Source organism: Phaethon aethereus (assembly GCF_964289735.1).
Source record: "Phaethon aethereus genome assembly, chromosome: 3".
Taxonomy (NCBI): Eukaryota; Metazoa; Chordata; class Aves; order Phaethontiformes; family Phaethontidae; genus Phaethon; species Phaethon aethereus.
In genome coordinates, this window is record NC_138576.1 from 21588503 (window position 1) to 21607941 (window position 19439).

The following is a 19439-nucleotide window of genomic DNA, read 5'->3' on the forward strand; positions in this document are numbered from 1 at the left end:
ATTTATGACTACATCCTTATTTTCCCCAATAGACCTCAAAACCTTGAAGCATGAAAACAATAACATTTGGGGGGACTAATAAGGTTTCTCTACAACGTAAATCCAAGAGGTAGAAATATTTTATATTTATGCTAAGTATCTTAGCTATGGTATGTTATCTCTACAAAAGATTTTAAACATATGCCTTTTTCATTTAATAGTTGCATTTAGTTTCAGTTTTTTTATCACTGCTCAAATATTTCTGGATGATCTATCAGTTTTCTTTATAATTATTTCAGTGTATGTGTATCACTAATGTGCTTTATTTTACTGACCTGTTTAGAGCCTGGAATTTCTCTTGAAGAAATTAATTTAGAATCTTACCTTTATTGGAAAACATGGATTTTGTTTTTCACATGTCATCTGGCACTCCATTCCAGTTAGGAAGGTGGTTCTACTTGTGCTCTGGGGTGTGAATGCAATGTCGTGGTCTATGTACTGTCCCCACACCATAATAATATCAGAATATAGGTTGTCTTCAGTAACAGCTTCATTAGATGTGTGAATAATTTTTCTTGTCACTTCACGAACCTGGAAGAGAACTGATTTACTTTGAGTACCAAGTAGTATTTACTTCTCATAAATTGATAAAACACTAAAAAGCAGGGGGAACAGTGATCATAGAATCATAGAGTCAAAGAGTAGTTTGGGTAGGAAGGGACCTTTAAAGGTCATCTAGTCCAAACCCCCTTTGGGACATCTTCAACTAGGTCAGGTTTCTCAGAGCCCCATCCAACCTGACCTGGAATGTTGCCAGGGATGGGGCATCCACCAGCTCTCTGGGCAACCTGGGAAAGTGTTTCACCACCCTCATGGTGAAGAATTTCTTCCTTATATCTAGTCTTAATTTACGCTCTTGTAGTTCAAAACGATTAGTCCTTGTCCTATCACAAGAGGCCCTGCTAAAAAGTCTGTCCCCATCTTTCTTAGAAGCCCCCTTGAAGTACTAGAATGCTGCAAGAAGGTCTTCCTGAAGCCTTCTCTTCTTCAGGCTGAACAACCCCATCTCTCTCAGCCTGTCCTCACAGCAGAGTTGTTCCTTCCCTCTGATCATTGTTGTGGTCTCTTCTGGACCCTCTCCAACAGCTCCACGTCTTTCCTGTGCTGAGGGCTCCAGAGCTGGAAGCAGGACTCCAGGTGGGGTCTCACCAGAGTGGAGTAGAGAGGCTAAACTAAAAAGCTAATTTTTTTCCCTTACAGTACTTTATGTTGTAGAGTACTTTTAACAGTTTACTTAAAACCAAAACCAAACAAAAACCACAATAACAAAAAAATCCAACCTCTGATGTACTCCTATGTCTGTTCAGGAGCTGAGATACTCATGCCACAGGCAGATTAAAAGATATTTCAGCTGAATTTTTCTATGTATTTCCCAAATGAGCAGTGTATCTTTGATCTGTTCTTTCCCACAGAATTTTGAAAACCACACTTTTCTTTTAGACTGTCTAAAAGTTTTTTTTCTATTTATTCTGTTTTCTGCTCCTTTAACAAATGGATCCTGTTTGCTGGGCAACCTCAAGTCACTGTGGATACACAGAGGCTCTGGGCAGCTCCATACATATATGGAGCAGTTTATGCAGCCCAGGAGACAAGCTGTATTGCAAATACATAGTAGTTCAAAGCTCTTCTTCATTTTCCCAGGCAGGGAGAAGGCAAAACGTGTTTTTGACATGCTTCTGTGAAAGCTGCATAGAGATACAGTTGCTTTGAGAGGAGACATCTATGCTACATGTCCAGCCTATACTAATAACCAAATATAACCATTAGAGCAAAATCAGCAGTCAGTTTATGATGATTAATGTACCATTATTATTCACAGATTCCTTCCTCATGCTGTAAAATATTCCCTCGCATACAGCAGCTGCCTTAGAAGCCAAGCAATTGAAAGGGCAAGATATAAAAGAGAGTCACAGAGTCTGCAATAAATATAAGGGTTATATAATGATTGTATAAGGCAGGTGCAGTTAAATAGAATTGGTAAGGACAGGAGGCAACATGGGACTTGTTAGGAACATCAAGCTTTATATTGAAATAGTCAAGAGGAGAGATACTTAGAGCTCCTCAGGAATACAAGTCTTTATATCAGTATTTTAATAGCTTTGGTGGCCACAAAGCACAAACTTTTTTCTTGCCATTATTAGGACTTTCTTATTACTGTTAACTTGCACAACTATGCTTGTGTTCTAATATTGCTTTAGAGTAATCCTCACATTTATCTCTCACCTTCACATAATTTGCATGTTGCTTTTTAAAGAATATAGTTGGATAGCTAAAGGTACAAAAGACGACAATTATGTAAATGAGGAAAAACATCTATGGTACTAGTTTTATCCTATCTTACTTCAAAATAAAGCAGAGAACCTTCCTGATGAGCATATATGATCAGATTTGGTGTAATCATGTAGTTTTGTTTTAGGGTGTTTTACTTCACAAGCTTGTACCCTAATGAATCTAGAAAAAAACATTTTGTACCATCTACTGGAAATTTACCTGTGTAAATGTCAGGTTTTCATCTTCAAGCGCTAAACTGTGCAGCTTAGAGACAATGTTATTTAATTAATAACATGAGTTACAGGTGACATTAACACTAAATTCTCTTGCTCATCCTTATTAAACACACAGTGGTTAAAATAGCCAGATTGTGAGTCCATTAAAAGTCAGGTTTCCAAGCAATGATGACAAAACAGAAATAGTAAATCCAGCCCAAATCATTGCATACTGCACTGGGGAATTTTTCACTCAGTCCTCTATGCAAATATTTTTTGTTCAAACTTCCGTCTACAGTAGCTCTGCTATTTTTTAATTATATGAGCTGCTAAAGCCCATAAATATTGCAATGCCTTCTTAGTTCAGGAACTTGGGCTAGCTAAAAAATGAAGTTATGATTTGACAGTAATACTTACTTAGTTAAAGTATGCTAACCTAGGAGAAATTGTATCCATGCTTACACACATAACCATGATAGCACATCTACGGGCTTTATATTTATTTAGTTAACACCCAACCCTGTTTACCCTCTCTTCCTCCCCTGAATAAAGGCATTATTATTGAAACAGAGAATCATAAAATCCCTGGAAAGTCTAGGCTGGAAGGAAAATCTGGAGACCACATGGTGCAGCTTCTATTGAAAGCAGGGATTAGGTTATTCAGAGCCCCATCAAGCCAGGTCCTGGGTATTTCCCACGAGGGATATTCCAGCAGTTGTCTAGGCAGACCGTTGCAGCATTTAGTTGTTCTCACAACATATTTTTTTTCTTGTATCAAGACAAAATTTCCCCTGGAGCAACTTGTGATCATTGCCTCTTTCCCTGTCAGTGTCAACCCTTGTGAAGACTTCCCTCTTCCCTGTAATGGCCTTATGGGAGGGCTGTGGTTGTGTCCACCATTCACCACCTTGTCTCTAGGCTAAGCAATCATCACCCTGGGTCTACTGGCTGCCCTGCGCCTGGTGGGAGCCAAGCCAGGCACACGGTTAGCTCAGGGCCTGCTCGCTCTCCACCAAGGTCCTTTTTGGCAGAGTTGTCCCCAGGCAGTCAGTGCCCCCCTGCACTGCTCCTTGGGCTTACCCCAGCCCAGGTGCAGGGACCTCTCACAATTTGGCTGACTGAACTTATGCTTTAGCAAAGCTAGCAGCTCCTTAACTGAACTCAACGGTTCCTTCGCTATTTGATTTATGGATGCAAATGGAGGTCTGTGGTGGCCAGTATGGTTACAGCCCAGTGTAGGCGTTTCAGGTGATCTTGTGATGCGCTTTCTAACCAAGGGTAGCTGGACTCCATTGTATAGGACGCTGGGATCCCATCCTCGAGGTTGGTTGAGTCCATCTTCATAGGCTGGTGGAAGCCACCTTGCCAAGGCAGTGTTGGATGCTCCCCACCTAGGATGTTCCCTGGGAAAAGAAAAAAGCAAAACCCCCAAAAACAACATCAGCAAAACAAAAAAATCCTGCACCTCTGAATATATTATGAATAGAAAAGATTTATATATTTCCTAATAAATTTCTAATGTTTTTATAAAATAATCTGAACATAAAATAATCATCAACCACAGAGCAATATTCCATTGCAGTAAGATGTTCAAGTAATGAACTTTGAAAAGGCATCAGATACTGGTTTTCATGTATGCCAACATCAGTTTGACTCAAAAGGAAAATAAAGAAATATTAAATCATTAATGAAATATTACTATCTTATTTGTGTTTATAATGTAAGTTGGTTACCTTTTGACATCTTTGGAATACTTGCCCCAGTGGTGATTTCCTAGTAGTGTCCTCATTCCCCATAAATTCAGATACACTCTTAAGTGCCTTTGCTGGCATCTTTTAAAAGATGTTTGTTTAGAGAAATTAGTAAGGAAATCAAGATTTAGGAAAATATAAAGAAGCCCTAGAATAAAGTTGAAGAAAGTTTAAAAGAATAATGGATACTAGTCATACAGAAGTAATCATTTAGCAAGACCCAAGGAGAAAGGAATGAGGAAAGGGGAACGATGGATGAAGTTGCTGAATTCAGTGGCAGTGATCCCTCTGGTTGCATCCGTACTAATTACTTGGGTAGAGCTTTGGGAGGGCCTGTACATAAGCCCAAGCACTGGTATGCATGTAACTGTGTTTTTAAGTAGCTAACGCTAACTCCAGTGTGGTTTTGGCTCACGCCAGCTAGCATTGCTCTGAATGACTTCTGGCTGGGCACACCTTGGGATTAGTGCATGCCAGTTTGCCATCCTGCAGCCAACCTGCTGCATTTTTCCTAAGAGAATAGTTTTATGGGTTTTCTTTGTTTGTTTGGTTTTTTAACATCACCTGTTCAATATATTTCATAATTGTTACAATATAGAGACATAAAAAGAAGAAATAAAATTTTTGCAATGTAGCCAGTTGACCAAAATTGTAAAGTAAGCCGCAAAGAACCAGACATGTTCCCAGACAGTTAGTAGAACTACATGGTGTTAAAACATACATTTATATGTCTATTGGGACTCTAAAGAGGGAACAATTATTTTATTAATACTTCATTGATCTCCGGCACACTGAAGTGGCTCAATTTGCCAAGCTATATGGTACAGTAATATACTTAATTATCCACAATAATTCACACTTGAAGGTTGAAGTATGCTTTAATAAAGCATTCAAATTAGTTACAGTTGATTTGCCTTTATTGAAATTACATAAAATACTGCACATAGTGTAGTGCTATTTCACTCAATTAAAAATAATGAAATGTTAATTTAACTGCTTAACAAGTGATTTTTCTCCTGATTGCTTTTATATTTCAGCAGATCACTGGAATGCTACTTTAGTAAAACCCTTCTCACATGTCTTTTTACTATTACATTAAACATGTTAATATCTTGGAATCTTGCTTGAGTTAAAAAGGTTTTTATCCAGGGCAGCTGAAATAATGAGATTTTGGTACTATACAGCTTTATAGAGCAGTCAAATTTGATTACTATACATTCTGTTTATGGGAAGTGGGACTTTTCATTCACTTGTGAAATACTGAAATTGCACATTTCAGATTTTGTTTTGGCTCTCTTAGAAGGAACCTGGGGTTCTAAGATGCAGTTCACTATGCAGATTTATGGTTTTTCAATGTTATTTTGATGTCCTGCCTGGTTTCAGGTAGAAAGAATGAATGCCATATGGCAATTTAATAATTGGATTTTGTCATGTTTTACATCGCTCTGAACTACCATGGACATAACTTCTGGCAAACATGGAAAACTTCTGAAACATAAACCTGCCACTAAACTGAACACTTAGCTTGTGTGGAAGTGAAGCAGCTATCTTTTAGGAAGCATCTCAATTCCTTCTTATAGTCAATGGATTCAGTAGGAACTGCTCATTCTTTCCACCCTGTGAGCCATATGCATACCCCTAACTCTGACGGTATTAGAGCTTCACACTAAGCACCAGGTCCTTACCTGATTAAATGGTTAATGACACAGCAATGAAATAGAAATGCTGTAGATAAAATTCCACCCAGCTGGCGAAATATGAGGCACAGAAAATGTAATCTAGTCATCTAAGCACCTGTCCATCAAGCCAGACAGACAGATAACTCCTGGTGCCATCCTGTCACCCCAATCCTCTCTCACTGTTAGGAACAGCCAAAGCTGCAGCCTTGCAGTAGACGTATAACTACCTCAGAAAGCTAACATTAGGTGAGGTTAATTGGACTGTGGGGTTATATTTCTTTAGTTCCTGTAATTCCTTCACCTTTGAATCCCTCTCATTGCACTATACACTAAAATCTACACAGATCAATGCTAGTTAGTTGGGAAAAAAATGGGGAAAAAAAAGCAGTTATTTAGATGTGCATCTCCTTATTCGTCATTTAAAAATAAAGTTGCAAATTTATTTTGCTTATTATCCACACATATGTCTTCAGGCAGAAAGAAAAGTAAGATCTGTTGATATGTGTTACTGGTAAATGTAGATAATGACACTGATGGGAATGTCTGATGCCATGTTGACAATCTCTGTAGAAGGCCATGTTTATACTATTCTGTTATGTCTTTGTTCTAGGAAGTTCACACTAAAATAGAATAATCTCAGTGTCGTGGAATAAATACTTCGTAATCTATCTGATTTGTTCCAAATATGCAAATTGATTAGGTAAAACATCTGTAAAGAAATTCCATGTTCACTTTTAAATCTAAATAGATTTTTCTTATAGGTAAACAATTCATTCTGCTGTGAATTTTGTTTTTAAATTTTACCTATGAAATGCAGCATTTACTGATCTACAGCACAGCTGCACATTCCTACTGGGTGACTAAAATTACAGATAGGTCCTAATATATTTTCTGCTTGAAAGTGACAGCTGTAAAGCAAGGAACAGTACGGACTGGGACTTTGTTTAATTTTTGAAATCTTTAAAGCCGGCTTACGTTGTAGAATATGCTGTTTACATTATAGTATAATGGGCTTTTTAAGCTGATGCATTTCAGTAAACCTTGAGGTATTTCAAGGGGCTCACAAAGTTTCAGACTAAGATCTGATCTGCTGGTTTCAAAGTCTTTGTTTTTTGCTGCCTTGCACCTTTTACAGATGTTTAGAGCAAAGAGGAAATGGCCTCAAGTTGTGCCAGGGGAGGTTTAGGTTGGATATTAGGAAAAATTTCTTCACTGAGAGGGTGGTCAGGCATTGGAACAGGCTGCCCAGGGAGGTGGTGGAGTCACCGTCTCTGGAAGTGTTCAAAAAACATGTGGATGTGGCGCTTCAGGACATGGTTTAGGGGACATGGTGGTGCTGGATTAATGGTTGGACTTGATGACCTTGAAGGTCCTTTCCAACCTAGTGATTCTGTGATTCTGTGATTCTGTGAGTCTAAAAGACCACCAAATATGAGTGATGGATTTAGACACTGATTTGGTGCAAGCAAAAAACTATCCAAAGTAGAACACAGAGACTACAGACTAACCAGATACATATTTACTCTACCCAGCTTTGGAAACCAGCCTGAAATGCCTATACACATCCTAGTATTACCAGAGTCACTGAAGAGAAAAAGATGTTTTACCTTACCCAGAGCAGAGTGTGTTTCTCTCCATCTCTGGAGGGAAAGACTACAGCAGCCATGTCTGCAAATTAGAAGCTTCAGCTATGTGCCTATGTTCAGCTCCATGAATCGTGGCCAAAGTATTCAAGCCCTGATGGAGTTGTCAGTGCAAATATTATACTAGCTGTTAGTTCAGATTCCAAGCAACTCTGCAAGTGCCTGGGGGAAATCATGGATATCCACATAGTTAGATTTGTAACATCGATGCATATCAGGTTGTGTCCTTTCAACAAAGAGCCTATCAGGCATGTTCCTTGCAAATGACTTGTGATGTAGCAAAACAGGTTCGTCTCATAAAAACAGACTGATTGAATAATAAAATTGCAGAATTTTACTGCTGTTCGTTCACCGCGTTGCAGAGTGTCTTAACCTGTGTAATGCTAATGGCCTTCCATTTACAGCTCTGTAGCCCTTCACTTGCAACATTACAGTCTGCCTTTCAGTTTGTGACCTTGTGCCTATGTATCCAAAGGCTGCCGAGTATAAATATCATTTACCCTTGTACTCAAAAGGGCTCTCATTCTCAGTTTTACACTTTCATTGCATTGGAGGATTCTGAAAATTCAGCTACATCTGTTCTGTTGGGTTTTGGGTGAAACAATTGCCACATTTATTAGGTAACAAGTAGATAATAGTAGTAAATAATAGTTTTTCAGGAAGCCAATAAGCATGTATTTATATAAATAGGTATATAAAAATAAATGTATTGCCCAGAATTTTTAGATGAGTGCTTGCTGAATGTTAAGGTTGTGGGAAAACACAAAAATGAGAATCTAGTTTATTTTCTTTTGCTCCTGGTGAAGTAATTATATTACCCTGCTCAGTATCATTTTATCTAATTCAATCAAAAATGAATGCTCGGTTAGAATTCAGTCTATTTATTTTATACAGAAAAAGGCATCTACTGAATCAGTCCTCCCTAAATTTAAAGTTCATTACATAATCTTAGAAGCCTTCATAAGGAGAGCCTGTCTGCAAAAATTAACGTAACAAAGTTTAAATGAAGAGGTTCTTCCCCCAGGAGCTTTCAGAGGCACCTCATTTAGAGGTACATTGATGCCAAAGTTAGCTGATTGAGATCAACACCCACATTTTTCTAGGAAAAATTAAACATAGCTTCTTGAATATAAAGAATAAGAAAGAGGGATTTTTCAGGGCATGATTCTTATCATACATACCTGTTATTGCAGGCACCAGTGATGAGTCGATATTTATTAGCTAAGCAGTTGTTTGGACATTTTGGTGGCAACATATAAGGCAGACATCCAGAAATGTTAGCAATCATAGTGAGCAGATCAGCTGATAAAAGATCTGAAAGGAAGAACCGAAACAAGCCATTTGCTCTATTGCTATATAGCTGCTACAGGAGAAAAGGCTTTATTGTCAGCTATAACTACAGCATCCCCTCTCTTCTTCCTAGGGAAGAGCACTTAGTGAAAAATGCTGCCGGAGGCAGTCCTGGGGACTTAGAGGAGATAGAGGGTGAAAGGGAAGAGCTGGTTTTATTATCTGATGCATGGAGAATGAGAAGGCAGGCATCCAGCCATAGCTGAGAACTGAGGTTGACCTGCTCCTTTTCCTCCTTTACTCTTTTCTCTGCTTCCTTCTTTCCCTGCATTGTAGTCACATTGCTTCGCTGGTCATTGTGCTTACAACAAAGGTGTAAAAAATGCCATTCAAAACCAGAAGTATATACCAAGGAGGAAAAATGTGGGACTGGAAGATGCAGAAATTTAATGCTGAAATTACAGCTGACTATGTAATTAAGTGTGGAGTGGAAAAGGCTCAGAAATATTAGCTGGATTGGGAGCTAGGTAAAATCAGGGAGCTGTATACCAGCAGACAGCATGTTATTAATATCTTTGTAATATGATCACAGACGGCTCTCCCAAAGAGCATTCTGTTGTCGAGGGACAAAGTCACGTCGTTGTATAAGCTCCAGAGAGCTGGCATCCCCTCTCCCCCACACATGTATGTAAACACGTGTAGCAAGTTGGAGGTAGAAGTACACATGAAAGAGGAGCAATATCCTTCCTGAACTCAGAGAACTCTTGCCATGCAAACTGACTGTAGCCATCACATGCTGAAAGAAAATGGTAGAGGTAGCATCTAACTTGCCCTTGTCTCCCCACTGGCAACTGCAGGTCACCCAATCCCATCACCTATCTGTTCTGCCCATCCAACTCTAAACTGAGCTGCTTTAGTCCATTAATCAAGCCAAAAAAGTAAGCCAGGAAAACAAACAGAAAAAGGTTCAAGAGCCAAATCAGCTTAAAAAAATACTGTGCTGAGCAGCTAGAACCTGTGCAAGGTAGAAGTGAGAACAGAGAGAGAATAAGCTGTTAGACTGACTACGTAACCTTGTCACGTACCAGCCACTCATGTCAAATTTGTGGATACAGCTGTATTTCCATGTTAGTTCAGGTTCAAAGATATACTCAGAGCCCAGTTCCCCAGTTATCTGTGCTGCATATGTATTGACTCACATGGTTTTTTAAAAGTAAATTTAGTTCTTTAATTCATGTAAAACTATGCTTTGTCATGGCACATAGACGGTATAGCATCTATTAATCTTCCATTAAAGCTGTTCCAGTTTTGAAAATTAAAAAGAATTTTGTGTACTTGTTCTATGGTTTAGAAATTTGATTTCTTTTGAAACTGTACCAGCAGAAAAATAATTGTATCTCCGTGTGTGCGTGTCTGTGTATATATATATGCACACAAACACACATATAGATATATTTTTAGTTCTACAAATGTCTCATTAATTTAGTAAGCCAGATGTTTCTGCAAGTTAAAAAAAATAAAAATAACTGTGGACCTTTATGTTTGTCTACAGCACTCTAATGCTTCTGTATCTTGAAAAATAATGTCATATTGTAATACAAGACAGAGAATACAAATTATAGTTCTCCAATTCATGCTGCTTTAAGTGACAGAATTAAATTACAGGGAAAAAAGTGGATGTTTCTGAATTTTTGAGCCTTCCAGACACCAGACAGACATCATGAAATTCATGTCTAATTAACGACAAGAATTTTGCTTTACTTAGAAAATTATACATCATTGAACTTTCTGGACTATCTCTCCCTCCATCTAACATAAAAAATTAAAATTCAAACAAAGTGGAAATAAATGTGTAACAGCAATGAATTATAAAATTGGTTTTGGAAACTAGAAAGTATTTTCTTAAAACAGAGATATTAAGACCATCAACGTCCAGAGGAATTGTATTTGAAAATGCCAGTGCCATAGAGTGATAGAAGTTGTATTATTTTATCTGTGGACTCTAAGCCCCAGAAGCACTAAACCCAAAATGCTGGGGAAGATAGATATTTCACTGTAAACAAGAAGCTTGCAACACCGTGGATATGCAAGCTGATTTATAGGCAATACAAATATACAGTCGTGAGTTCACAGGATGCCAACAGCAAAGTGCTGCTCTCCTCAACTATAGGAACACAGGTCACACTCTAGCAAAGAAAAATGTAAAATAGTGACTATGTGAGGTGCTTTTAAGAACAAAAGAGAGGGCATCTTGGCCCCAGGGTGCGGACAAGATATGTACTCCTGCTGAAGGTAAAACAAAAGTGACGCTAACCCAACTTTAATGTAAAAGAAAACATTCAAGAAATCAACAGGGTGTTTTGCCAATGTCAATATATTATATTTACCAGTTGGATGCAATGAACGTTTGTGCTTCTGGCAAACATTCTGTTTCAGTACTTGAATTGACATTTCCATTCGTTCAGCTGCTTGGGAAATATCTTGACTCTCTTGTTCAGGAAATTTTGAGAAAGCCAGCAGCAAGGTAGGAGTTGTTATTCCCTTTCCTTGGATATTTCTAGAATTGAGATAAAATACATAAGATTTTGTAACATACAACTTTTTATAACTTATTCATAGCTGTGTTTATGTTGGATGTGTGCTGAATTTAAGCCATATTTTAATTGAACGGTATGCTGGGAAAGCAGAGAGGAAGATTATTTTGTGACCTTGCTCTACAAGAAAAATAATGGAAAGAAATGGGAGACACACCACAGGGTTACGCTTGTGAGAAGCGGTCAGAATGAGGCAGAAACTGTTGGGATGAACAGATCCTGCTGTACAAAGTGGCTAGAAAGAGCTTGTGCAGGATAATCACAATATAGGACTCCCACTATAGATATGTCTAAGTGAGTAGGCTTTGTTTTTACATAACATTTAATATCAAAGACCATCTCAGTCATTACCGGTGGATTCCTGAATGCCTTGGCACCTGGGAGTCAAACAACTGGCCCACAGTCATCTAGATGCTGCCTGCAGTTCATGATAGAGACATGGCTCCTCTCAGAGACTGTCCAAGCACCTGCCTTGTAGTTGTATATGGAGTTTCAGAAATTAGTTTAATAGGACTTCATTAGACAGTTATATGGCTATATATGTTAGTTATACAGCCTGGCCTTACATCTAAATTTAAGGAGCTCAGGTTTGATAACTTCTGTAACATAAAGTTGAACACTGAAATATAGGAAAAATCCTTTTACTGTGCAAATAGCTAAACACTGCAACAGGTTGCCCAGAAAGGTTGTGGAATGTCCATCTTTGGAGATATTGAAAGCCCAACTGGACAGTGCACTGAGCAACCTGCTCTAGCTGACCCTGCTCTGAGCACAGCACTGGCCTAGATGGTCTCCAGATCTCTCTCAACTATTCTGTGATTTACTGCACGATTTAGTTTTTACTTAGCACGGTCCATCTTAACACTGTCATTTTTATTGGCAGAGGAGCCTTGTGAAAAGTGCATCAGGGAGAACTTCCTTTTTAGCTGGAGACCCCAAGTCCTAAACTGACTCCTACAGCTTAGAAAAAACACTCAAGGTCTATTCCGTTCCCAGACGTGGTCATAGGTTGCAGGCATCCCTGAGGGCTTCTCTGCAGAACAGATTTATTTGGATATGCAATTTTCATGAAAATGTTATGCTGTCATATTCACTTAGGTTTGTTTAAAGCATGAGACAGGTTTAAAATGGAAAGAACAGTTTTGATTTGGGCAAAGCAAACAGTTAAATTTCTATTTGCAAAATTAGAATCATGCTTACACAAAAAACATTAAGAAAGTACAACTCCAAGGGTTTTTCTAGATGCTAAATTTGTCCTTAATTGATCCAAAAGAACCTGATCCTGCTCATTTATTCTTTATACAGAAACTATTCCTTTCCTTTCAAGAGCAGTGCTCAAGAACTCTTGCAACTATGAAAAAGAGCTGTCTTGCTCCTCAGCACCATATTTTTCAGGTTTTCCATAGACAATTATGAATTTGGCTGGGAATCTGAAGTATTAAAAGTCCTGAACTGTGTCCCAGTTAAAAAGAAAAGAAGATGGTATAACTAAATGGAGGAAATGAGGTTTAATATTTTAATATCCACATGAGGATAATATTGGTCATGCATCATTTTAAAAAAGCTTATATGAACAGGCAAACATGCCTGTACAAATGAGTAAAACAAGAGCATTTCTACAAATTAGCTAGGAGTTGAGAATCAAAACCAGCTCACCCTTCAGAAAAAAAACCAAAACCCAACAACAAAACTGAAGTACCATCATCCTTAAGGGCAAGATATGTTCCATCTTGAGGTATTTTCTATCTTTTGTCTAATCTCACAGATGCTGTAAGATTATCACAGCAGTTATTAGTTTCCCACTTTTCCTGTCCATTCCACCCCGCACCCTTATTCAATGTATGCATGTTAGTCACTTCTACTTCTTACCCTCCTGAAGCTGAACACTGTGTAAGTTACAAACTGTCTCAATATTTTGTAATGCAGAAATAGCCCAATAAAGCTAATAGAAGGACCCATAATAGTATCATTATTAGGAAACTGAAATCACATATGAAGTGTTTTTCATATATGTTTAAGAATATAAGTCCTAGTGTGGACCATGGTGTTTAGACAGGAGGTTGTCCATGTTTGCCAGACTCTCAGTTACTGACTGTCATTACAGATCGTAAATATAAATATATATATATATATAAACCACCAAGCCCTAAAATAAATTCCCCAGAATATGAGGCACACTTTATTTTCAGCTTCATGTATTTTGAGTCTGAGGTTTCTTGCTGTCTTAAATTTATAGAATTTATTTAGGTATTTATAGAATACCTTGTTTAGAGATTTCTAGCCTGATGTTTGTCACCATTCAGGAGATTTCTCAAAACAGTGACAGTGTGTAAAATATAAAGTGTTAAAGTTATAAAATTATAAAGAATATAATTTCTTCTTTCCTGTAATGTGTAGGTACATGACCAGTCTGCTTTAAGACCAGACTAGCACTGACATGCTTAGTGACTTTCTGCAACTATAACTTCTTATCTGGAACACTGAAAATTATTTTCTACTTCCTTGTGCATACAGATGATCCCATGATGGTCCCTTCTGTAGGTGGTCCTTTTGAGTTGGCACAGATAAGGGCCAACAGAAAAAACACTTTATATTTTGGGGTTTACAACTTAGATTCTTTACAAGCATGAAATGAACCAGTTCAAGTGTAGTATACACTAAATAAAAATCATTTTACCAGAATGAAGATGGTGAGAAATGTCTTTAATCTGCTGTTAAGACTCAAATTTTTTTAAGGGTTGTCATCTATGCTTTTTAATCTGTTAAGAATACTGTGCCTTCAGCTAAGATATATGATAAAATATGCTCAGAAATGTCAATCACTTCTTTCTTTAAACAGGCTGAGAAAAGCTCTTACATTTGTATTTAGAATTGTATTTCCCTTCAATCTATTAGGGTATGTTCCAACAGAAGTCCAAAAATATGTTTTATTTAAAACTCGCTCAAACCAACTATCTAGCACAAGGGAGGAAGCCCCACCTGACCTACCAACGTATTCACATCTACCTTATACATAAGTAGTTCAGCAGTCCTTTTGAGTTAGTTCCCAAGTTTTAACAGGAGAAATACATGATCATTGGCATCTGTGTGCCTAAGAGGCTATCACTTTGCACAGCTTGCCCATTCTGGAGTTATCTTCAGTATCTTCTATACTTTAAAACCCAGAAAAAACAGAGATCCAGCAGAATATAAAAAGGAATGTACAGTCGGCATCAGAAGTCCTCCCAGCGGTGCTGAGATTAACGAGTTAAAGCTAGTACAAGTTTCATAACTTGTACTGGTTGTTATTATAAAAGATTTACTGGAACTAGAATTCCCTCTTGCAAAGCTACTACCACTTTCAAAATGCATGTTATAATGCAGCTGGTGGTAAGTTAACAACGTATTTGCACATACCACTGGGTAAGTGTCATAACCTCACAGGGGACATATGGCTCTCAGAGCCCTACCCAAACTGCCTCAATTCCCGCTGACATTGCCGCTGTAAGACAAATAGTACCTTTTAATGATGATGCCATTGTGTTCCGACCATGCTATGTTAATGCTATTATGAGTGTTTGTATTTTAATGACAAACATAAACACCTACTCTTAAAGACTAACGAACCCAGAAGCTAACTGGAGTAGCAGGGAGATACTAGCAGCCAGTCAACAGAAACACTTGGCAAGGGGAGACAATCATGAACAGCACAGAAAACTGTGAGGATCATACTGGGACTTGCGTGACCCTAAAGCCTTGAAAGTAATTTCTAAGAAGTGGCATTTTCCTAGAAAATCCTGACATGTTTTAAAAACTAGAATAATAAAAAAATTTCAGCCAATGTGTTTAGTGCATTGCCATTCCATTGCTCCAGCAGTTAAAACACAAACAACAATTCAAGATTTTAAGTGATATTAAACAGCAGAGGTGAAGAAATGCACTCGTCCATTTTAACCACAATTCAAGGTCAAACTGAGGTCTCAGGAGAAATCCAGTTATTTTGACTCAGTTTGCAGTTCAGACACCTAGATCATGAATTCAGCAAACATCAGGATGGACTATTGTACATGGAACAACTAAGAGTTTTCCTATTCTAACCTGAAAAAGGAGCTGCCTTTTCATCTCAGAACCGGCTTTTCGGTTTCAAAGACAGCACTCAGCTCATCTATATTGCACTGTAGTTCCCTTCAATTACTTGTAAGCCAAAGTAACATGAGTTTTCACAGTGAGCTCCATAACTTCCAGAAGCTCAAAGGTGTAGTTACATGCATTTGTTTCCTGGTTTTAGCCTTTGTGCTGACCAGAGCTTTAATTCAACTATACGGTAAAAATACAAGTATTACTAAGTTACAAAGAAAGGAAACTTTAGCAGCTTTAAAGTGACATGAAAATGCAAAAATATTTAATTAAGGATTTAAACACATTCGTTTCTCAATGTAATTATCAGATTAGACAATAGTTCTGTCCTCTATATTTTGCAAATGCCAGGGACTAACGTCTAATAAGCAGGTGTAGAGCACATTTACAAGCCTATATTAAACCAGGAAGAAATCTTTTAATGGTATTTATAAACCTCACTGCTCTACTTAATTGGGCCACAATGAATTGAATTCTATCAAAGCACACAACAGAAGCACAATTTTCACTTCTGGTAATGATAATTTGTAAATTGAAAGACCAAGGATTTTATACCAGTTAATATTAGAACAAATTATAATCGTATGAGACTCAGAGTCCTAATGCAGGCGTTGGACACCTGCGGCTCTGATTCCGCAAAACAGGAAAGCATGTGCCTCGGCAGTGGTACCAACACACATCGTCCGAGGCTCTGCTGAAAGTGGAAGCCTTTGGTTGCTCACAGGATTAACCCCAAACTTATGTGAAAGACCTGACCAGTTCTCAGGGCGCTCGTACTGGCAATGTTCTGCCTAAGGAAGACCCAATGGTTAACAACAATGTCTGTCGGATCAAATACTTAATAGTTTTAAGTCACCGATCTAATTTTCAACTGCTGCTGTTAGAAGATGGAAGGAAAGGAGAAAGGGAAGGAAGGAGTGTGAAGAAAAGGGAGGGTAGAGGAAGGGACGAGAGGTGAGTTGAAAAAGAGAAATGACCAGATGACCTCCAGAGGTCCTTTTCAACCCCAGCCATGCTGTGACTCTGCAGTCCTCAAAAAGGCTTTTAAAGGGAACCCAATAACAGGACTTTTGAAAAACACTGCTCTTTAGAGCCTGTATATTCACATATAAAATATTTTGAGGGAAGCTTAGCAGTCTGGTGATTCATCTGGGGTGAGCAAATGGTCTCAGTTTTATTCCTAATAGAATTCAAATAATCACCTTTAAGGATTTCTCTTCTAGCATCTTTTAGCATGTATCATCTTTGAGACATTGACCAAATATTGACCAAAAAATTGCCACAATATTCTGTGAGAGAGTTTAACATCAGTATCTTCATTTGGTACATGAGGCAGCTGAGACACTGAAAGGTTGAGATCCATATTTTTTAATTTGAATGCCTCAGGATTGTCACCGTAATAGTAACACTGCACAATGGAAGCCACCTCGGTCTCTTCATACTGAACAGCCACAGTTCTTGGCAGGTTCTGTCCATATAAACCATCATCTCTCCCAGAGCTCTGCAAATTGTGACTCATTTTCAAAACACAGAGATAAGTGCCTTAGGAAAGTGTAAGCAAAAAGAGGTGACTGGACCCTGTAAAACCTGGCTGATGTGTTCCAAATATTGGAGAGAAATTAATTTCATATAGCATAGAAATTATGTCAGAGCTACACAGAAAATGGTTGCATTTTTTAGACTCATGGCTAGTCATTCTGAGGCACTTTCACCATTCCTGGAAAGAAATCACTCTCATAGCATAACTCAAGCACAAAGGAGCTTTCCCTAAGTTGTTCACTACCCAGAGTTCAAGACAGATGTTTTATTTCCTTTCCTTATTATTTTATTTCCTTATCCTTTTATTACATCTATTTTAGATGGAAGGGGAAATGTGAAATTCACTTTCACAGTCCCATTTAAGGCAATAGGGTTTTGACACTGATGCCATAGGAGTTGTTCCCATCTCACTTTGCACTGGAAAAAAATATAATTAAAGTTAAAAAGTATGTAATGTCCATAAAATTACGATTCTTTGAGCCACATGCTAATGGAATGTGGTGTATTACTTAGATCAAAAAAAAATTTCTAATTATTTTCATAGTTCTTATTTTTCTCACATTTTAAGAGACCAAATCCTGTGGTGATAATGCACAAGGTTATATTGGTTCAGATGATCATAAACATAATCTATCATTATATGTTTTCTCAAAGAAACAGACTGATCTCAAACTTGTCTCTTATGAAAGCTTTTTGCTGAATAGATCCTTCACTTTTTTTTTTACCTTTTCAGTCTATAATGTGCAGCATAATCCACCAGATTAGAGACCTTCTGGATAGCCTCAGTAATGCAGTTATCTTCAGTTTCTTCTCAACAGGGAAAAAAATAAAGAAAGATTGATATGTTATTCAAAAACATATTTATTCAAATATTTACATTTAGAAAATATACAGGTTTGTAACATTAAGGTATATGTAAATTTTCCCCATTGAACTGATCACCATATTTCAGTGTTCCTGAAACTGATGTTTTCATTTCTGACCTTTCTGAAAGATAAGGTGGAGGTAGTAAATCTATTTTTCCCTAATTTATAAGGCTTGAATAGTTAGATTTTCCATCTGTTTCTTCCAGTATAAATCCAGCTGTGCACAAGTTATGTGTACCAAACCTAACAGGTCCAGCTGAAATGTGTTGTGTTCTGTGTATGCAGTTATGCTCTTTGGGTTTCATAGGTATTTTGCATTAAACAGTCCTTGGATTGATAGGACAAATCTGAGCCGCCCTCACAGGTGGTATGAGCTGGCCTGAGCCACATGAAGACTTCGAGTCCATATTCAGGCATAATTAACAAACTTTAAGACCTTCTGGGATCTGACCAAGCATGAAAGCCCTATTCTCATTTCTCCACCTATGTTTGATGGAAAGACATATGTGAACCTAATAATACTTCTGCTATTTTGTGTAGAGCTATCACAGAACATAGATTATTCCTCTTTTCTGTAGATCTAGCTTTATGTTAAGTAAATCAGTTATAGTTAAAATCCAGTGGTTTAATTCCCATTTATATTTTATGAGATCAGTTATTTTTTCTTAGGAAACAAATAATGAATAATAATACTTCGCTAACAATAATTTATGTGCAATTGCTCATCATTTACATACACAATAATTTTAGGTGTCATATTTTAACTGTAATCCATGTTGTGCTATTTCTGTGATCTATTTTTTCAATAGGGTGCTGTCGTGGATTAACCCCAGCCAGCAGCGAAGCCCCACGCAGCTGCTCGCTCACTCCCCCACGATGGGACTGGGGAGAGAATCGAAACAGCAAAAGTGAGGGAACTCTTGGGTTGAGATAAAGACAATTTAACAGGTGAAGCAAAAGCCGCGCATGCAAGCAAAGCAAAACAAGGAATTCATATACTGTGCATGACGTCATATGGTATGGAACATCCCTGTGGCCAGCCTGGGTCAGCTGTCCTGGCTGTGTCCCCTCCCAGCTTCCCGTGCACCCCCAGCCTGCTCGCTGGTGGGGCGGTGTGAGAAGCTGGACAGTCCTTGACTGCTTGGCAACAACTGAAAACGTCAGTACATTATCAGCATTATTTTCATCCCAAATCCAAAACACAGCCTCATGCTAGCTGCTATGAAGAAAATTAACTCTATCCCAGCTGAAACAAGCACAGGTGCTCAGCTAAAAGGAAAATAATGTGCGATATGGAGTAATCTTTCCTAGGCAAAATTCTATTTCACTCGACTAAAAATCTTCTCAGCCTTTAAATATAGCAGTAGTTATTTCTCTTCTTCACCTATATATGATAAAATATTCAATGATTCATTTAATGTTATTCAGATTTCTGT

General features: G+C 37.9%; 1 protein-coding gene across 1 annotated transcript in view; it reads right to left on the minus strand.

Annotated features, from left to right (window-relative positions):
* The window catches only part of TPO (thyroid peroxidase), a gene marked incomplete at both ends in the record, with an annotated part of 46219 nt that overhangs the window by 25778 nt on the left and 1002 nt on the right, over positions 1-19439 (minus strand). The window contains 5 exons of the mRNA XM_081998006.1: positions 364-570; positions 3799-3928; positions 8780-8912; positions 11276-11445; positions 17863-17944. Of these exons, the coding sequence (XP_081854132.1) occupies positions 364-570; positions 3799-3928; positions 8780-8912; positions 11276-11445; positions 17863-17944 (722 nt within the window). The remainder of the gene's footprint in view (positions 1-363; positions 571-3798; positions 3929-8779; positions 8913-11275; positions 11446-17862; positions 17945-19439) is intronic.